We start from the raw sequence: 22,126 nt of genomic DNA, 5'->3' as shown, positions 1-22,126 counted from the left end.
CATGAGCTGTAATGTTTTAACTGATGAGCAGCTCCCTCATAATGGAATCTGGAGGTTTTCACTGAGGCGTGTGGTTCCCATCAGAGGCAGGTGCTGGATTCAAAGTTAGTTTTTGTAATAAAGTCTAGTGGGCTTGGCCTTATTTTCAGAGTGATGCTACTGCAAGTCCAAAATTTAACACTGCTTTGGCAATCTCAGCAGAGGAGACCAAAAATGTGTTAAGTGTGGAGAGTCATTGGCAGTCACAGAGGCAAAATATGGCCCCTTAGGGTCATAAGAAATTAGTGCTCTTCTCTTCCCCTCCTGTCTTCTCTAGTTCTTCTGAGAAAATCTGTGCCTAGATACAGCCATTTATTGTAGGGTTTTTTTTTTGGGATTAACATTTTTGGTGGGCTCATCATTAAAACAGAGAAAAYGCTTGGAGTGGGCATACTAATGAATTTTTAGATTCCAAGCTCTCCCAAATGGTCATTATCTTGCCTTCTATTTAAAGAGGAATAAATTAAATTGCAAGAGATGGTGCAACTGGTTTTGCAGATCTTATTTAATTTGGAATAGCAGTTTACATTTTCCATCTGTACAACATAACCATTAACTTTTTTGTGTTTCTTCATTGTCATTGTACAGACAGCTTTTTACAGGTGAACTCTGCCCTTTCTAACTGTTAGTTTTTTATTTCTTTAAAGGAGTGTGTCTTTATTGATTTTTCTTTTAGGATGAAGTATATATAAAATTATTCATCCTACTAAATGTGCTTGCAATGAAATCTATGTGATTCATGGTCTTTGATCCTGCTATCACTTATGTGGGTGTTTAACTTTACTACTGTGCACAGTCCCAATGGGGAGAATCYTAATTTAAAAAGTTCTATTCTAAAAATAATGTGAGGGTTTTTGCACATGTCCATGTTGCATTGTGAGGAACATCTTCCTGTAAAACCAGACATGTAAATTAAATGGACTGTAGAGATGGGAAGACAGGAAAATTATTATCCCCCAAGTCTGGAAATGTTCATTGTTGYACTGTCTTTATCTGTGGTCAGAGTGCACAGTAGCCATCCCTTCACTATGTGAATGTAGAAAATATTTTGTTCTAAAACTTGAGTTTTTAGAAAGATTTAGTGTTTTGGTCAGCATTGCCAAACCAAACTGAGCACAAAGGTTATTTTGCTCARTAAGGCATCCCCAGAGACATGTTGGGTCTGCGGTGTGACCTGGGTATGCAAGAGAAGGGGCTGCCAGCAGCATGTGGGAACATGCAAGGGTTCTGTGTCCTGAAAGTTGGGGCTTTAGAGAGATTAAGTGTTTTGGTCAGCAYTGCCAAGCCAARCTGAGYACAAAGGTTATTTTGCTCAAAAAGGCAATCCCAAAGACATGTCAGTTCTGTGGTGTTGCCTGTGTATGTGCAGAGAAGGAGCTGCCAGCTGCACCAGCGGTGCAGGGTGGTGACACTGGGTACCCTGTGTGCCCCAACGCCTCGTGGCCTTGGGTTGTTGTAAAGGTCTAAGGAAATACATCAACGATTCTCTTTTTCAAGCTGTGCTCTTGCAGAGAGGCAGCGATGGGATGGGGCGAGAGCGTGGATCCCTTTGGGGAGCCATCCATGAACTCCAATGCTCCCTGGGCCACGTCCATCGCTGTCACCACCCTGCCCCTTGCCCGTCTGTGTTTCCCATCGCACCTTGTCCCCGTGTCTCTGTYCTTCTCCCATCCCTCGTCCAAGCCGAAATCCCGCTCATCCCCTCCCTCGTCCCTCCTCGCAGCGTCCCTTGTCCCCTCCCCGCGCCCCGTCCCGCCCCTCGCCCCCCCGCCCGCCCGGGGAGATGGCGCTCGGTCCCCCCGAGCGGGACGCGCCGGGGCTGCCGCTGCACTCGCCGTGGACCTTCTGGCTGGACAAGTGAGTGGGGCTGGGGGGCGGCGGGAGCTGGGGAAAACCCCCCAAATCCGTCTGCGGAGGGATGCGCACCTCTGGGATTATCGGTTCCCTCGGGAAGTTAATCCTGGGCTGCGCATGGGAAACGTGCTGGTGCGAGGGACTGTCCCGGTGCCTGTCCCCATCGAGGGGGTCGGGAGCGGTTCTGGGAGCTGCGCAGTGAAACTGGTTTGGAAACGCTTTCGGTTTTGTAGTTGAATGGACGCACACTGGTCCAGGCACCGTCGGTGCAGGTTTGAGCTCTAAATTTAGAGATGACGCTCGCAAACCCCGGGAATAGAAGGGTAAAGGTTGTGCTTTGCTGCTGTGGTTTGTGCATCCCTGCTGCCCCAGATGGACCGGGTCCCACCGACACAGACGTCCAATCTTACAACTCTTTAATACCAGGTTTGGCTCCCCTAGGTGACCAGTTCTTAAAATCCGAAGTGATATGTTTTGAAGGATAAGCTAAAAGTTATTAATTACCTGCAGGTTCATGTTACATTTCGTGTGCTTGAAGTTTGAGCCTCTGATGCCATGCAAAGAGGCTGCCAAGGGAGCTTGCCCCTGTGGTGCACACAGTGAGGCATAGAGAAGAAGTGCCAAAGTCAAAACTGAAAAAGTTTTTAATCAGCATTTTATGTTGTTTTTCTAGTGTGTATTTTCTAGCATCTTGGTTTTTTAATCTACAGCTTTCTTTTCTCAATTTTTTGGTGTATTTCTCCTCTCTCCCCATTCTAGAAAGTTTATCAGCCTTTCTACCACTGAACATACTGCCTCATGCTATTGGTAATATTCTACTCCTTAGTTGTTTTTCTGGTAACTTTTCAACTCATGACAGAGAAATAACAAGGAACTGTTGAAAACTCAAAAATATTCTCAGGTCCAGCAAATCAAATCTAATAAATAAACCCACCAATTATTTTTGAATAACCCTTTTGCAGTTATGACGCAGTTACAGTCAGAATCAGGATCCGAGTCATATTTTTGTTTCTTTATATTTAAAAAGCATCATTTGAACTGATGTTTAATCAAGTCACCAACCAGGTCTGTTTATTTACACAAGCCATGTGGAGATAAGCTGGTCTCTTTATTATAATCAGCGTCGGAAGTTAAAATCTGTTTCAAGTTCCTGAGTCCTATAATTTTTTTTTCTTCTTGGTTCCACAATGTTTTAGACTTTTAAAATTCAGTTATTCTATGGAGTATTTTTTGTTTTTTTCAGATCACATGTAAATGCATTTAGTTAGTATTGTTGCACAAAACTGWGTGTTTTGTTTACCAGCAAAAGGGACAGAATAATGACAGGGAACAAGCATGATGGCAAACAAGACATGTTTTATACATTCAAAAATCATTTAAGGCATTAAAAAGCACACAAGAGGTGCAACCGTGAACTTCATTTACTGCTGTGTGTGGAGGCTCACGTCTCTCTGCAGAGCCCCACAGAAGTGGCTGGGATGATTATTGGTACATCCATGGAGATTTGATGGAAGCTTAGGCTTGTATCGGATGGACTTTCTGTGGCAGATAACTGTGGGCGCTTTTTTAACCTACTTCAGCAGCACCTAGTGTGGAGCAGTTATGTTTCCTCAGGAGATGGTATTGATTTTTGACTGCTGCTACGTTTTACCCTGTACTTGCAGAGAAAAGCAGGAAGAAGTGATGCTTAAGGATAAATAGATGTTGAGATGGATATGTAGTTATCTCTTTCTATTAAATTACTGTGAGAGAGATCCATGACATACAATTTTAAGATCTCTAAAACATATCTTTTCATTAAGTCACGCTGTTAAAATAAATATCCATCAGCTAAGTGGTACTTTCTGTAGCAACYAGTGATGTGCTACCCTTGGGGTTCATGGCCTTGCTTTTATCATAGCAGCACTGGATCCATCTCCTGCTTTAGAAGGAAATGCCTTTGTTTTATCTACATCAGCATTTATTTCTGTGGATGCCTTGGCACAGGCTGAACAGCTGGAGGCTGGCATCCTGTAGCCAGGTCCTGGTTCATTGCCATCATCACACAAGTGTCACAGGGCATCTGCATTTCCTGTAAGTGSTAAGCCTTTCCTGGTATCTGTGTCTGAAATAGCAACCATCTGATAGTGCTCGCTGGTATCTTACCCTGTATATACCTTAGGAAAATGAGCATGATGAAAGCTTTGGGAGAATATTATTCACCACTTTGACAAATAAGAKCCTATCTATGATCTTCAAATGCTCGCAGGTCAGCAGTTTCATCAAAGGTGGCAGAGAAGCTGGCGGGTGTTTTTGTATTAAGACAAATGATATTTCATTTTTAACTGTTAAAATGTTCCAAGGTCATATGCTAAAAGTTTGGAAAAGAGGAGTTTGTATCTGCTGTTTATTTTGTCCATTCTGTAGATCTCCAAGTTTACACCCACACATCTCATTGACAGGATTTTGGCCTTTTGTGGTGTTAGGGAGCAGGGGGGAATTTCAGCAGGGCTTGCAGGGGCTTTTGGTGCCTCCTTGGGAAGCTGATATATGCTGGTGGCTCTTTACAATTGTATTAATCTGGTTAAGAYTCTCGTTCTGGTTCTACTTGTAGTGGCTCCTAGCTCTGAAATGAAAGGTTCCCTTCTTAAGTTTTGCTACATTGTGTGGTCTTTCAGTTATTTTTTGCAATGCAGTGTGAATATACATCATTGAATATAWCAAATTAAATATGAGAATTACACTGGTCACTATGTTGTGTAGCACTTTCAACACAGGGATTGCACAAAAGGAAAAGTCAAGTGCCATGACCATCACAGACTGAAATGTCCTGGATAGCAAGCCATGTCTTGGAAGGCAAATGCCATCACTCCAAACATCCGTCCTTCCTCCTTCTTCCCCCCACTTTATAACTGAGCATAGTGTTAGATGATCTGAAATATCCCTTGGGTTGGTTGGGGTCAACTGTCCTGGCTGTGTCTCCTCCCAGTTTCCCGTCACTCTGCAGGATCACGACCTGTCTTCTTGCCTGACATCGAACAATGCCCTTTAGATAATCTTAATTCTCTTGCAAGAATAATTTAACTCTTCAGAATCTTTGTGGGGGAAGTATGTGCTTACAAACATTGTCAAATAAACAGTGTTATTAGTCTATTTCAGGAAAGACAAATGATTCTTACACAAGATATTAATCCTTATGTGCTGATTTTTCTCTCTGTATGTTGTAGATGAGTTCTATATAAAGCTTAGTAGATACATTTTGATAACTGAACCATTTTAATAATGTGTTAATCTTCCTAACTGAACACATCAGATMTTTGAAACTAAACTTAATAATTTCCCTTCTTCCCTATAGCAAAATTTATTTATCTAGGATCATCTACTTCATCTATTACAGCTTATGAGTAGGTGGCTTACAATGAAAAATGATGGTTAATATTATAAGAATGTTCAATCCAGTAAGTGCATTTTGACAGGCTTTGATGGCTTGAAATCAGTCTTTGTATTCAGAATGGATTACCAGATTTATTTAGTTGCCACAGCATGTTTTTGACTTTATGCTTTGTAAGTAAATATTTTGCTTATTTATACCAAAAGCAGTTGTGGCTAAGCACTTGCAGGGGTATTTTAAGAACTGCTTGGCAGCTTTTAAAGCTCCCGCTAAAGCTGTGATGAGAGTCCCACTGGGAAACAAAGGCCAGTGTGAGCACATATGAAACAACTTCTATACTTAATTCTTTGCAGAAAAACAGAAAAGCTACAGTTCAGCATCAGAAATTAACATAAGCACAACCACCTGGAGGTTTATTCATGGATAAAACAATGGAATTTATCTTTGTATCCTTTGTTCTTTATTCGTGCTGGAATAATGAAGGAGTAGTGAAGCACACTGGCATTAGGATTCATTTTGTGGAGATTATTCCTGTTTCYATGTCCCTRTGTAATTCACTAAGAGATGCTGTTCAGTGGGTCTGGCCTGATTAGGCAACTCAATTAGTCCTGATACTGCAGGAAATTTTCTCCTATGAAGGTTTGAAGATGCAGTGGCATCACAGRGCATGAAACAGTCAGACCAGAAGAACCACTGAATATTTTGTGTGCAGTCTCTCAATGGGAAACCCAGATGTGCATTTGTCGGTGAAGTAGTGACAGACCCACTATTTCCACCCCCAGAAGAGCAGTTGGTGCCAGGCTGGTGCTGTGATCCAGGTCCTTCCTGTTATTGTGCTCATGGGGATTGGCAGGGCCTGCTGAGTTCTTGGAAATGAATTGTTCACCATGGCAATAACTGGCAGGTCAGTAGGGCATATTGGATTAATTGTGTTGTTGATGGCAGTAAAATTATCTAAATGGGAAGAATTCTGTATGGCTTCATTTTGAGGGTCAGTATTTGCAGGGTCTTTTGTCGTATCACACGTATTTTCATGGGTTTCAAGGCACAAAACCCATCAGTGTTCATCTGTATGGATCTATTCAGTATCTGGGTGACTATCACAGAAACACCACWGTGCAGATTTGTCAGCAGTCTGAAATTTTGCAGGAAATTCAAGGCTTTTTTCTTCTGTCTGATTAAAATACTGTCTCTGCCTTATACTCATGCATTAAACTAAATTTGTGCAGGTGTAATTTCTGGAGTAAATGATCCCGAACTTTTAAATTGATGCATCATAATTTTCTCAATTACATTTTTTTCAGTAGGGTTTTGGTTTGTTTGATTGTTTGTTTTGTAGATGAAACCATTTGGGTGTTCATGCCCATATCCATAAATGAGTGACATTCTCCAGAGCTGAGTGAAAGGCTGAAATAACACTGAAATAATCTGGTGGGCCTAGAGCAGCTACTAGGCAGGTTACTAGGARTAAATGGTCACTCACCATAACTTTTAAAACAGGTAATTTGCTGGTTGGTTGGTGCTTTCTGCCAGCTGATCGSAGTTCCCCTGGAAAATGTTATTTGCAACTATCAAAATGAACCATTTTATGACCTCKGAGTGGAATGTTCTGTCTACCTGTCTTAGCTGCTTTCAAATGACATTAAGTTTGTGAAATGGCTACCATGATGATCTAGGTAACCTTTGAAGGCTATGGCTAGARAGTACATTTTAATATTTTATGTGAGTAGACCTCACTATCAAAGCAACGCAGTGGCAGTATCAGCATGAGGATATCAAGTGATGATATATATTGTACAACATATGTAATGCCAGATGCCTGGGTGACTGCTAAGCCACCAGTGGCAGAAATCGTGCAGAAGAGAAATAATTTCTTGGGCAGTGGGATGAGACGAGAGGCAAAATTTCTCTCAGGCTTTGCCATTCTACATGGACCAAAGAGTTAGCAGAGAGATGCATGTTCGATTAGCAAGAAAAGAACAAGGGGTAGTTMGTTGCAAATCCACTACTCTCTACTGACAAATAGTTAAATCACTTGGTAAGTTTTAAAGTCTGTTTTATTACCTTCTTTTGTGCTTTCAAAAGCAATCTGACTGGCTTTGTTTCTGGTAAATACTGTGAATTTCTTTTTGCTCTTTAATGCTGAGTGTAAAGTATAAATAAAAAATGCTAAAACACATTCACRAAAAAACCCAGACCTCCAAACCTTACTATGATAATTCCTTTTATCACATTGATGACAGATTTTTTTGGCGCTGGTTTCAAGTTACCAGTTTTTTCATAGGAGTTCTCATAGCTCATGAGACACTGGACTACAAGCTGTGCCATGGCAATTTCTTGAGGGTTTTTTTGTTGGTTTCCTGCCAGTTTCACCATTGTAATGTGCTCTGGTAATTAACAGGAAAATAGTAAAAATGTTTGCCTGTTTTATGCTGAAAAAGTTGGGAGGTATTTTTCTGCTGGTTTTGTATGTATTTTTAAAGCAGCTTATTTTWATAGCAGCCTTGAAAAAACCTTAGAGCTATTATTAGACTTTTGAAGATGTGATGCTGTTTCAGTTTTGCATATTAAATTTCTTCCTTTACATGAATACCTAGGGTTTGCCCAGGGCTTCAATTATATCTGAAACAACTGAGAGTAACTTCAGTGTTTCCCCTGGACGTATTTCATGCTGATCAGATGTATCAGGGAGGGATGCTGAGATCTGGTTTGCTTTTATCCTTTCTTCAGCTGGTACCCGAGCAACAGCTGCGTTTTCTTCTGTTTCCTTAAACCTGCTCTCTTGCTTCTGTTTCCAGATTTAGTAATTTTACACATTTTTGTTTCCTCTTCTGAGACACAATGGGAGGTTGCTTTTGTCTTTGATCTTCRTTTTTCTTTAGAAATCCTACTTCAGCTTCTGAAAGGGGAAAAAAAWKKKTTYCAGTTCTAAGAAATTGAATGCGCCTTAGCAATTTTGACCTCATTCCCCCAAAATTGTGCCTGTGGGATTGTGTGCTGGGAATTTTAAGGTGGGTGTTACGATGCACTATTAGTGCAGTGACRGGAACACAGGGATGTCTGGGGGTGTAGATGCACCGTCCCATGTCTCATGCACTGAAGAGTTGTGAAAAAAGATTATAAATAGAACCATTTATGTTGGAAAAGACCTTTGAGATGATGGGATGCAGCTGGTGCTGTGTGTGCCTACAGAATCACAGAATATCCTGAGTTGGAAAGGACTCATGAGGTTCACCAAGTCCAACTCCTGGCCCTGCACAGGACCATCCCCAAGGGTCACACCCTGTGCTTGAGAGCATCGTCCCGGTGCTCCTGGAGGTCTGTAGGCTTTGGGACTGTGACCACTGCACTCAGGAGCCTGTGCAGTTCCCCATCACCATCTGAGGGAAGAACCTTTTCCTGATATCCATCCTAAATTTCCCCTGGCACAGCTCCAGCTGTTCACTGGGGTCCTGGACCTTGTCACCAGGGAGAAGACACCAGTGCCTCTCCCCTTCCGCTCATGAGGAAGTTGTAGATTGTAATGMTGTCTTCCCTCAGTCTCCTCCAGGCTGAACAGACCAACTGACCACAGCCACTCCTGACGGCCCTTGAGGGAGGAAAACCCCTCTGTATGGGAGTTGGTAATGGTCAGTATGAGCTGGTCAGATGGTCAGGGTGAGCTAAAGAGCTGAACCATGCCTGGTGTACCAGGGTGTCCGGCTCTATGGGTTGTGTTGGTGGTAGATTTGGCTTGAAGGCATCASCGCCGGCGGTGGAAGAACTGCCTGGAGCCATGGATATTCCCTGCGTGCGTTGGGTGACATGGCACCTGGCGGCAAAGCTGCCCTGTGAGACGGGCTTCTCCTCAGCCTGTGCCYGCGTCCCATCCATCGGGGTACGGGGGAGCTTGTGGCTGGTGTGGCCGGCCTGGTGAGGGCGGTGCGGGGCTGAGGGGAAGTCCCGCCGTGCCCGCACTCCGCCATGCCCTCATCCCGCCGTGCCCACACTCCGCCATGCCCTCATCCCGCCATGCCCTCATCCCGCCGTGCCCACACTCCGCCATGCCCTCATCCCGCCGTGCCCTCANNNNGCAATGCCCTCATCCCGCCATGCCCTCATCCCGCCATGCCCTCATCCCGCCGTGCCCTCATCCCGCCGTGCCCGCACTCCACCATGCCCTCATCCCGCCGTGCCCGCACTCCTCCATGCCCTCATCCTGCCGTGCCCTCATCCCGCCGTGCCCTCATCCCGCCGTGCCCACACTCCGCCATGCCCTCATCCCGCCGTGCCCTCATCCCGCCATTCCCGCCATTCCCGCCGGCTGTGCGCCACCTAGCGGCCCGCTCTGAGGGCCCAGCGAGGATGGGCGACACAAACAGTGCGAATGAGCATCCTTGTCAAAGTGTGAAGCATTGGGAGGGCCTTAAAACGCTAAAAACGGGGGCTGGGGTGTATTAAATGCAATTAAAATTAATACCGGCGGGAGATCATGCAGTCTGCCTTCTGGTAGCTCCTCACCTGTGAACAGCAGGGTTCTGAGGGCGTGTGATGGCCTGAGAGCTGCTCTGTGCTGCTTGGCTAAAACTCCTAATCCTTCTGTTTAATTTTACAAATTACGTGGCARATGTTTTAATTTATTTGCAAGTATAAAAGGAATTTAATTCTTATCTTTAAATGATTCGTGATAATTTGGAGTTGGACTTCCCCTTTGACACGTGAATGTGTCAACTTCACACTCGTATGATTCACATTCCCTCTCCATGTCCCTTCTCCCCCTCCTTGATAAAATAAATACTTTATTTAATCTGTGCTTTGTTTTCAAGGTCACTTCCTGGTACAACAGCGGCTGAATGTGCATTAAATTTGAAGAAGATTTATACAGTACAAACAGTGCAGGTGAGGCGTCTGGCTCTGCTACAGGASCTGCCACATGTTATTAATGTAACTTCACACCTTAAGTTTCGTTTTTCYTCCTAGGATGAGTCACGCCTGTGGCTTTGCTTACCTGAGATGTGAAACGTGAGTGTTGCTGGTGTTGTGTGTTTGTGTTACTGAGTCAGTGTTTGAATTTCATTTGGCTTTCCGGACTGGGAAAGGAGGAGGTGTATTGGATTGGGCATACTGGATTCTTAAACCTTTCTGAGTTTCCACTAGTACAATGAAATATTATATTTGATGTATTTTAAATATTTTTCCAACCTCTTCTCCTTTTTTTAATACAGAAATTATTACACCAAGACTGAAAATCATAATATATGGGTTTTGTTTTTCTTGTGGGGTTTCTCTCCTTTAGCTATATCTAAAAGAAAGATTCTAGCAAACTGAATTAAAGTGCTCTGAAACTGTGCAATAATTGCAGCAGTGACAAATTGTGCATGTCTGTGCCATCTGCCATTGCCTAGAAGTGGGCATCTCTTGCAAGTAAAATTGCATTTCTATTTTAATACCACAGTTAGCACGAGCTATAGCAAATTGGTATTTGTCTTACYTTTGTGCTAAGCTGATGGGTTCACYATWTCTCYGAAATTCTRAKGTAATGCTAGRCYCTTCTCTTTGAGAAGCACAGCTGTAGCAATTTGCTGAAACTTTAAATAAGGCTTTCTCGTGAAGATCTGCAAAACTTGTTACATTGTGTGAGATTTCCAAACCAAACACCTTCCAAACTAAGTCCCTAGTTCAGGACAAAAAGAGCTCTCAGATGTTTCCWCAGCYRTTCTACCAGTGTACCTCTGCTCCTTTTTCTGCAAGTAGCTTTTGGGTTTGGGCTAACAACCAGTTAAAAGTAAGATAAAAGTTTAAATGCAAGTTTCATACCAAGTTTTTTTTAGTTTTAGTAGTCTTCTATTTCTTGTGGCTGAGTGAAGGTAATGGCTTTTAGGCAGAGTTGCCAAGGGCCACAAAATTTTATCACATAATGTTGCAATCCTTGTTTCTAAAGTTGTGCTAGTGATTAAGTATTAGATAATACTTAATGTATTAGATAATACTTACATATAATGTGTAGATAATACTTAATGAGTTGCACTAATGATTAATATTGCATCACCACGTGTTGATGCAACTTAAGTCTTTAAAAAGCTTTTCTTGTTCCCAGCTGTTGGATGAAGAGTGAAGAGATTGGAATCTTTTCAGTCATCTGTCCCTGTTGCTCACTCCTGCTTTTGGTTGCCTTTTAGCCACCCCAAACCTGCATGACAGCTTCTGCTTTTACCAGCAGAAACATTGGGAAGTAATCMAATGGTTCCTGGTAACTTGGATCTTCAAATTTCTCCCCCATTCCTGTATTTACATGTGCATCTCAGGTTTTTTGCATCTGGTTGAAACCTTTCACTCAAACTGGTTGGGTTKCTGGTTAGGCATTTAGTTCAGCAGAATTGTTGTTTGTGGTGTTTTTGTAACTCAGGATAGTCATAATGAAGCTTAGGCTAGTCTTAAGTGAAGCCAGGTGGATATTTGATATAAGTCTAGATTTTTAATATGCTAAGAAAATTTTATGTACTGGTTTGTTCTAACATACTCAGTATATAGTGACTCTGGTTTAGATTGTTTTTTCCCCTCTATTCAAAAGGATAATCCACTTTTCAATTGCTTCCCATTTTTCCACCTTCACTTACGCAGGATTGGCATCTTTAAAAAAATAAAAGTAGAAATGAACTTGTAAGTTCTTCTCAGAGCATTTTATTATAACACAAACAGTGCCTGTTCTCCAGGAGAAGGGTGTGTAATTGGTTCAGAGAAAATTAGCAAGGAAATAAATCTGCATGAAACACTCTCTTGTGTTAATGCAATTYGTATTATTCGTTTTCAAGGATTTCTGGAGTGTCTACAACAACATTCCTCCTGTGACAAATTTGCCCTACGATGTAGCTACCATTTAATGCAGGGAGAAAGATGCCCGATTTGGTATGTTTGTTATCAGATATTTCTGGGAGTGGCAGTGGAATAACCTGAGGGGGTGAAMGGGTGGGACAGGAGTGTCTTGTTTCTCTTGGCTGCAAACACCTGAACTTAAGCGACCTATGAAAGAAAATTTGCTATGTTTTCTGAAGTGAAATGCATTTAAAGGTCTACGTTACTTTTCTGAAAATACTGTGACTAGTCAGGATGGCTCATGTGGGTTTGAAAAACCACTGGTGTCTTTATAAATCAACTGGGCCATTGCGTGTAGGCCTTCATATCTTTGTAAGGACGAATGCGAACATTTTGGAGTTTTTTCATTTTATTTTTCCTATTTTTAGTTTTCATTTGGTAAGTGACTATTAGAGGTGTAAAATGCAAAAACCATTTCTGAAAATTAAACACTTATTTTAGGCCTATCAAAGTAATTTTGCATTTTAGGAAAAGGATTGCAAGAGATTGATCTCATCATCTGTAATTCACTAACTTTTCAATAATTACTGCCAAGAAGCTTTTCTCAGATTACCATTACAGCATACTGGCCAATTTCAGCATTTTTTTTTTTTAAGGACAAAGACAAATCCTGAAGTAAGAATTGAGGAAGCASATTTTTGAAGATGTCCTTCCAAAGTTTCCCCCTCCTTTCCCCAGCATCTGTCAGGATTGGTGGGAGACCATTGATCCTGAAGAATATTTATAGGTGTCATACTGGGTTTTGATATTTCAAAGATGAATTTTTAGGTTATTCCTTTAATTTTGCCTTTACAGAGTTTTAACAGGAATCTAAAAGCCCTAATTTAAAGTCYTAGGAAAAGAATTGTGACAGAATAAACTTGAGAAGCTCACAGGTTAGTGCATTGTGCCTTTGTCATTACAAGGCAGTTTAATGGTTATGTCTGCCCTGACCCTGGGCAGCTTCAGTCTTTTTTTAATAAGGGCAATTAATTTCTAGCTGTCACAAAACTGAAATGAAGCGTGCTCATGTTCTTTTATTAAATTGAATAAATGGAAGAGTAATAARCTGGTTCTATGAAAATATGCCAGAGGTTTTCCAAAATTAAAGGTTACCATAGTGAAATGTAAAATTGTTTTGTGGCTCGTTCCCATAGTGTGCAGCCACTTCAAAGATGGTCTGTAGTCAGGGAAAATGTAAGTATTTTCCAAAACACAAAACTTAGGAAAGGGATTAGGTGTTGAGAGATACACTTCATATGAACAATGAAAGAATTATCTCTGATGTCAGAAGTCAGAGTCATGGTCCCTGGAGTTAGTAATTGCATTTCAGATGGGATTTTTCTGGGAAAATTAAACCACAAACATAGGTTTATCTAGATGTGGATTTGAATGTTTATTTTCACTGATCTGTTTCCCATAACAGGGAAGAAAGCAATGCCAAAGGAGGTATATGGAAAATGAAGTTCCCTAAAGAAAGTACGGTATGTTATATTGACTTTTTACTCAGGCCTTATTTAGTAAGGGAGTTTCTTTAAACTCTCTTTGATAAAGCTGTTGTAAAGCTTTCTACTTCTGACATCACCCACACAACAACCAAACACTACTTTAACTTCCATAACCTTTTAAAGACAATGAGCAGAAGTTTATTTCGCAATAATTCTGTATCTCTTGCTTTAGATAACATTTGGCAATGTATTATAAAACAAATGAAAGCTGCAGTGTTTGAAATTGGAAATGTGGTCATTTATAACCACCTTTGTTCTCAAGACTATTTGCTTATAGGCATACAAAGAAAACTAGAAAGACCTTTTTCCTGATAATCTATGCTAGATTATATATTTTTTTCATTTGAAAGTGTGGAAGATGAAGTCTATTCAGGCATATCCTTGAGTACCAATGATATACCGTTTTTTCTCTTTGCCTCCCTAATCAAATGCATGTGAGTAACTTCTGTGAACTGCCACAGAAAGGAGATTTGACCTCTTCACACATGGTGTTTATGTGTGTAAGTGTGCTCTGGATCRGGCCTTTAAACAGAAAAAGTGAAGTGTCAGAAAAATGTGACAGCCTTGCAGAAGGCATTAAATGCTGAAAGATGGTACTTAACATTTCAGCCAAAAGTTAATTGATTTTTGCCTGTGGGCTTTTTCCTTATATCTGAGTTGCAGCTTTCCTCCCCTGCAGTCCCAAGTGATCACAAAAGATTGAAATTGAAATTGTCTTTTTCCTCTTATAATCCAAGGTGTGAAGATTGTCAGAAGTGACAAGTGGTTTGGGGAGCCTGAATTACTGGGCAGTGAATTTAGGGACCCCAGAGRCCTTGTTTTTCAGAGGCTGAATGACAGCTCCTTTTTGATATGAAGGTACTTATGATCTCTCAAACCATGCACCATGTGGCCTCAGTCACTTCTGAAAGGTTTGCTTGAAGGTGAACTTCAGTCAGTTTTGAGTGTCTTGTAAATAGCATAAATAACACCTTTATGCCTGTTTTTCATTTTTTTTGGCTTCATTCTTCATCACATGTGGGCACAGCATCTCCTTGGCTAAGATGAGCCATCTTGTACAGACCTAACAATTAATTRTGTAACAGCATGTACTGAAAATAATTACTCTTTTTTGTCTAGGCAATCTCAGAAAGAGAAGATACTCAAAACTGAACTAGCAAACCTAATTTTTATATTAAAAAACAATAATAATGTTAATGTAACTTTTTCTGCCTCCGTAGGTTGCAGTTTGGAGAGAGCTACTGCTAGCAACTATTGGAGAGCAGTTTACAGATTGTTGTTCAGCAGGTAATGATTGAGACATTTCTCCATTGTTTCTTTTCCCCATATTTGCTTCTCTTCTCAGCATGAATACCTGACTAAAGTGGATGTTACAATGACAGTGAATACCCTGTTAGGAATGGTCCCTCACTGGCTATCATTCCATARAAAAGAATGACATTTCTCAAGTTTACAGAGCAGTTCAGCAATAATCTTTCAAACAGTGTCTCTTACACCTTTTATACACTGGTAGGGTTCTCTTGGGGTCACTTTAAGCAAATATATGATATTCTGCTGTCCACAGAGGTGGTTTTTCCCCTTGGCYATGTGCTTTTGACTGCAACTTTGTGTTATCATTAGTGACCCTTTCCTTGAGATGCACAAAGCAGCTGTGCCATGGAGCTCACAACTGGAGGCAGACACTGCTCCTGGCTGTGGCATGGCCTCTGAGCTCTCCACAAAACTATATCCTGAGAACTTCACACCAAAAAGCACCATGCASCACCAAGTTGCCAGCACGGGCAGCAGCAGCCTGACTTATTAATTTTGTTTGTTTTGTTTTTTTTCTTTTTTCTGTTGCTACCTTGACAAAACGTAAAGGAAAAAAAAGAGAGCAAAGTCTGGAAAAGCTGATCTGATCTCCACCGGGTACTGTTCCTGGGGTTTTAGTTTCACCCTCATCCTCCCATTTCTTGTAGGTATTACTGTAGATAAATTATCTTTAGTAGTTCATATTGCTGACCTTTCTGGAGGGAGTCTTATGATTCCCTTCTAATCAAGTATGAGTGCTAATAGCAAAGATGAATAACCCTATGGCAGTTCATAAAAAAGACCATGAGGTAATATTCCAATAACATCTGTAATCAGAGTTTCCTTCTGGTAACTACTTTGTCTGGTTTGAACCAGACATTGGTATTTTCCTCACTGGAGGTTGCTCCTTTYCTCACATCTTCATTTTTTTCCCAGCTTTTGGGCACTGTTTCATAATACATAAGTAGCAAATTAGACATGTCTCACTTTTAAAGTATTCCTTAATGTTTCTTCCCTTTCTGTGCAGATGATGAAGTAATAGGGGTTAGTGTCAGTGTTCGAGACCGTGAGGATGTTGTGTAAATCTGGAACATGAACTCCTCTTCAGCAARTGAAGCAAAAGTTTAAGAAAAGATTCATAAACWTCTCCCACACGTGCCTTTTAAAGCAGTCTTTTATAAATGTAAGTATTTTTTACTGTTAATTTCTACCTTCATTAGAAAAACAAGATGCTGGTAGAGTATTTCTATGGGAATATCCTGCCTGATTCATCATTAATCACTTCGGAACACAGCATCTGTCATTGCATTAAAATTATGTCCCTGTAGTGTAAAAGTTAGCTATCATTCAGAAGGTATTTTTAGTTTCATCGTAGAATATGTTTTGTTTCATGTTTAATGCGCCTGATTCATAAAACAAATGAAACAAACCTCTTCATAACTCTCAAAATTGCGTGTTGTCCAATTTAAGTATTCATTTAGAGGAACCATTTTAAGGGATCTCATATTTTAGGCTCCCTAAAAATGTATTATCAGAATAGTCTATTCTGAAAGATCACTTGTTGGCATGTTGTGTTCTTCCTTGACTGATTTATACATTTTTATCTTCTCTTTTTYTAATCTTTTCAACTCCTTGACAGAGTTTACATGTTCCTTTATTCTTTTATTTCCCTCTCTTTTCCCTAGCCCACAGAGAGCATCACGCTTTTGAAGGCTGATGTGGAAAGCATTAAGTGCATTGTATGCCATGATCATTTGTTTTGAGCTGGTCTGGACGAGGAGGAGGGTGGTGGAAGCCCTGCAGAAGTGCCACATGGGGTTGACCGTTTTGAGTTTCTGACAATTCAAACTGGGCTGTTGCTACTGAAAATGAAAAAATCCGAACAGATGCCTTGACCACTAAATACATGATTCATTATTTCATGCTGAGTTGGTGTTTTTAATTCTTCATTGTTTCTTAAAAAAAAATATTTTGGCTACTTGTTTATTTTAACCTGATTATATCTGTTCCCATTTCATTAAGATAGTAGGCTTTCTTTTCTTTTATACTGTACTTAGTGAAAGGCAAATGTGCACAGAGATGCTGTTCTGCTTTTCCAAGATGTGCTGTACATATCCTGGCTTGGGTAAAGTGTTTTCAATTTTCACTTTTAAACATTCCTATCATGTTAAAATTTACTCACTGGTTTTGTCCCAAGAGAGAAAGAAATTGCATTGCATTTATTCTAATGTTCAGTGTAATCTGAACTTGCATTGACAAYAGCTGTAAATGTAAATAGAAAAGGGTACCTCAAATGAGCAGCTAAAGAGAAYACATTTATATTGGGACTAACCCTGTGAAGGATGATGTTTATGTCTTTCAGTTGTAATGATTTCAGAAGAGCCCTTGTTCAGGTTAGAATGAGAAATTTCTCAGTAGGAAATCCTGTAAACTCCACCCCTCTTATTTAAGGGTGATAGGATTTTTATGGTTTTATATTGTGTACTTTCTTATGGTACTTTTTTGTACATTCGTGAGAAAGTGTCATGAATAATTTCTACTGAATTGTACAAACTGGATCCATCCTTCCTACTTCCTTAAGTAAATCAGGCCCATGTCTGCACCCACTAGGTCAGTGTCAGAACTGCTGCTGACTTCAGTGCAAAAGAAGAGATCCCATTGTCTGTAGCTTCAAGCCATCAAAATTTCCTAAGTGACCTTTTTTTATACAAAAAATACAGAAATTTATTTTGTAGTGTGAATAGGAATATAAACAGTGTGTTAACCTTTAAATGTTTGTCTATACAACTATTTGAGGTGTTTTAATATACTACCAAAGACTGATRTAGTTCCTTTTACAAGAAGCTGCAAGGTAGAGATGAACATACCCTCTACTAAGTTCTCCTTCATCCTTTAGAGGTTTTTGTCTGGCAGCTGTTCAAGTTGCACTGATTTCCATGTCTTTAGTTTATTAAGAGGCAGCYATAAAATTAAAATAAATTTAAAAATAAGTATCACACATTTGAGATTCCTTTTTTTACAACTTTATCTTGTACTTACARTTTTAACTTGTATTTATGGATTAAAACTGTGTGGTTAATGGGCATTATTAATTAAACACATTTTCTATAATCCAAGTATCTTGCTTCTGTAATTGCTTTCTGGGTTGAAGTGTTACTTGTCCTGCTTTTTCAACCCTGTGTATTTTTCATTGAAACTTACTTTCTTTAAAGCTGTCTGCTTTGTTCTTAGATTAAATTTATTTTTAGTGAGGAAGTGTGGATACTTGCAGGTGGGATTTACCTGGACARCCTCCAGGCCTGCGTGATGGAGGGGGAAGAGTGACTTTGGAGAAGTGAGGGTTAGAACCCAGTGAGGAGAAATGTTTTCAGCTGCTTGATGACAAAATTTCTCACTTGAAATACTTCCCTGTCTTTGGAGGAAATGTAAGTGGAATACTAATAAAGAATTAATCACACACCTCTCTCTCTGCTTCCTTTTACTGTTGGAAACAAGCCACAGCCTCTTATTTCTTCCCCAGGTTTGTTTTCAGGATGGGTGTTGATTCCATTAGAGTTGGAGCTGCTGGCAGAAGGGGCTGATCTGGTGATGTCACTGGAACTTGCTAGTTTAAGGTATTACTTTATTCATCTAACTGAGGGCAAATATTTTTATGTTGTTGCCTTGTGTGCCTCTTTAATATTAAAGACCTCTCTGCTTCAACATTGGGTAAAGACTTAGAGACGTTATTCTGGCTGTAGGGTAGGGTAGCTGCATGCTCCACATTGCAAGTTGATGTAAAGCTTTCATTCTACAAAATCAGGGATTATTTTTCTCCCATATAGCCTAATTCTGATGGTGGTTGTTATTACTTAGAATCAGGGTTGATGGATATCTTCTCAACTGAAATTCAGTGTATTGTATACCGCAATCCAAGATTGGACTTGGATCAAACTGGGTAGTGCAAGTTCACAGGAACGTGACAAATTGCATATTGGAATTTTATAACCATTGATTTTAAGACTTTGTAGAATTTTTGAAGTGTCCTTTCATCCCTACATCTGTAGGGATGTATTTGTACCAAAAGATGTTAAACAGTTCATTTTTATACTCTTTCAAATATTCATTATTTTCACCTGGAGATTTGCTTTATTGAACTTGATTAAATGAACCCCCAATACTTCAAAATCTTCTAAATTGTTTAAATGGATATCAGAGAAGTTCCTACAACTTCCTATCAAAATKAATTTCTGCTGGCATTTCAAGTAAAATTAAAACATTTAACTTCCATGGTGACAGACTGCAAAGAAACTCCAGACTAGCTCAATGAAAGAAACCTGCTTTGCCCTCGGGGTGGGAACAAGCCCTAGCTGATCCCTCTCACRCTTGGGCACTATCCAGAAAGGCTGAAGCTTTTTAAATAGCTGAAGCACTTTTCTCTTTTATCCAGGCTGTTTTGTGAATTTTGTGGAAACTTCATATCCTTGATACACCTGGGAAGCCAGGTGAGATGAGAGCTAAGAGGAGATTTSTGGTTGTGTGGAGAAATGTTCATAGAACCATGTATAAATGCTCACAGCATCCTCCTGGGGAAAGCTTTGATGCTGCATGGTAGTAGTTGAGGGTGGTGGGGAGCTGGCTGAAGTGGAGCTGCGGGCCTCATTCATGGGCACAGGCATGGACTGGACAGAGGAAGGAAGAGRGGGAGCAAGGGGATGCAGCCCAGGGATGTGATGGGAGCACAGGGGAAGAGGAAATGCTGGCCAGGCTGTGGTTGAAGCACTTGGGCAACTGCAGCCAGGAGGSAGAGCCATAGATTGGTGCGAGGAATGAACAGTTTTTTATTTCTGAGTGTTACACTTGGGCTGGTCTGCACCTTCCCAGGGCTGAAGATGGCCACTGGCAGCAGGTGGGGGCCAAGCTCTGATGCTCCCCTCACCTTTGTGGGCATCACTAATGGCTCRCTGGGGCTCTCCAGGCTGCAACACAATGGCTGCTGGAGGGATTAGTTGGGAATTTCACTTAACAGGGATGAAGGGCTGTCTTCTGGGGCTGGCTAATTAACAGGATTTTACTCTAGTAATTAAATAGCAGTTTGTTGAACACAACTTAGTTGATGAAATCTATGAAAAACATAACAATTAGCAGGCAAGGAATGGCAGCTTTGCCTCAAAAGCCTGTCCCCAACCAGTTGCTGGCATGGTTTTAACCTTTCATTCCCCAGCAGAGACAGTGTTGACTATTAATTTGTTTGGGTTTGCTGCTGTTATTGGACAGCTTGTTCTTGTTCACCCTCTGCTGTCACAGCAGTTGGTTCCTCTAGGGCTTCATCTCAGCTGCTGGGGCTTGAGATGTGCCACATGTCGCTCTCTCTGGCACTGSCTTCTTAAAAGCCCATGCTGGAGGACAGGTGTGTTTGCCACCAGAAAAAAGAATATTCTTAYTTTTGTATTCTTCCTATGGCGGATTAACCAGAGAGGATGAAATTTAAGACTTGTTTTAAAACATAAACCTGACAGGGCAAAGTTATTGATCCCACACAGCTTATGTAAACCCTCTCATCTGCACACCACACATGGAAGGGGGGAGGTGCTTTCASTTGAAAATCATTCCTGTCTTCATCTTTCTACTTCTCCCTGTCTTGTAATGATTCTCTTAGGACAACGAGGATGAGGAAATTAGATTAGACAAACAGTGGGAGATATCACAGTTTGCTATAAAAGCCACCTCCAATCTTTGCTACAYTTGGACAGCTCTCAATTTCTTAATTTGACAAGTTAATGAACACTGCATTATTTCTGAGGCCGTATGTACCACAGCGCAAGGGAAGGGGGGCTGTGCTTTGCACCAAGACTACACACCCCAGCACCTTCCTTGCACCCAGATTATGAAATCTCATCCCTGGGAGGGAGGTGGTGTGTGCTGGAGCCTGGGGCAGGAGCTGGGCTTGGGAGCTGTGGTGTTATTGCACGGCTCTGCAGGATGCTCCCATGCCAGGAGACAAGTGGACCTGCCTCGGGTGTGTGTGTCATCTCTGAGAAGCTGTACAGCAGTTTTTGACCTCCCTGTGTTTTGCTTGGCTGGGCAGGACATTGTTTCCTTCCACTCTCCCCGAGGCTGTGCAGACAGTGGAATGGGCTGGCCAAGCCAACCAAGCTAAATACAGCAGCAGACATCCTGTTTGCAGCTCCCAGGCACAGCATTCCCGGAGTGGGTGAGTGGGCATCCATGCACCTGCATGGCTCTGACTCCAGCCTGGTGCTCTGCTCCTAGTCAAGGGGCAGGGAAAAGGGCTTTAAATGTTTTGGGGAAACTACTAGCTGTTTGGAACAGGGTCAGTGGGAAGTGCAGCAGTTCTGGGGCAGTCCTGGGGTGTCCCTGCACAGWGGTGAGGCCAGGAGCAGAGTTGCAGGTTTTACTGCTCCCTCTCCAAACTGCCTGTTGTAAGCCTGGTACCCGTGATGTGCTCTGTCTCGTGGAGGWACTGGGAGAGTATCCATCAACACACCGAGGCTCCATAAATAAATAAGCACATGGGAGCAGGCTGGAAGTGAAGAGCAAAGTAGGTATCATTCATCATACGAGGGGGCCTGGAGTATGTTCAGCTCATAATACGTAACAGAGTTATGAACAGGCATGGGATGGATCCCCTTCGTTTTGGATCATGATTCTGTAATAAACATGCAAGACAATTTGTATAAAATAGTGAGAATTCTTTCCTAGAGAAGTCATTTAAAGCTATATTTGCACATCAGTGAACAGCTCAGAGGAATGTTTTGTAGTTACATTTCCATACAAGTGTGCAAAGAGAAAACAACACAGTCAGCAAGTGATGGATGGTGCATGTAATCCTGTGCCATGATGTGCCCTCCCTGGGTAATCATGTTCCATGCCCTCCCTCCAGGGAAGCACCCATCCTGGCACCCCTGCCTCCACAGCTGGGGGGTGGATCACATTGTAAATCCCATCAAAGGTAGAAGGGATTTTTCCTGCATGCCTTTGGTCACAAAACAGGRGGTTTGGAGTAGGAAAATCCTGACCCAACTGCATTAGCACTGCTGGCTCTTAGCAACTTTTCAAAATAATATTTGCCTGTGAAAGGACAGGGTGGCTTGCCAGGTTAACTGGGAAATGATCCCGCATTGTGTGGCACAGGCATGGTCTGCACAGAAAGCTTCATAGCTTTTTTTTTTTTTTTTTTTTTCCCCCACTTTGGGATAATTTTGGGAATTGCTTTTTGTTTTGTTTGTTTTCA

General features: G+C 41.4%; 1 protein-coding gene across 1 annotated transcript; it reads left to right on the top strand.

Annotated features, from left to right (window-relative positions):
- The first annotated feature begins 1,822 nt into the window (after positions 1–1,822).
- Positions 1,823–18,318, top strand: EIF4E3 (eukaryotic translation initiation factor 4E family member 3). The gene is given in 9 exon segments (XM_057366412.1): positions 1,823–1,896; positions 8,990–9,175; positions 10,069–10,141; positions 12,055–12,100; positions 12,103–12,148; positions 13,521–13,578; positions 14,823–14,889; positions 15,920–16,075; positions 16,578–18,318. Coding segments are annotated over 9 exon segments (753 nt in total). The 3' UTR covers positions 16,625–18,318.
- The last annotated feature ends 3,808 nt before the right edge of the window (positions 18,319–22,126 follow it).

This window comes from Malurus melanocephalus, unplaced genomic scaffold, assembly GCF_030028575.1.
Source record: "Malurus melanocephalus ecotype Western Australia unplaced genomic scaffold, MMel_1.1 scaffold_64, whole genome shotgun sequence".
In the NCBI taxonomy this organism is placed as follows: domain Eukaryota; kingdom Metazoa; phylum Chordata; class Aves; order Passeriformes; family Maluridae; genus Malurus; species Malurus melanocephalus.
The sequence above is the reverse complement of the archived record's forward strand: the minus strand, read 5'-3'. Positions and strand labels throughout refer to the sequence as shown.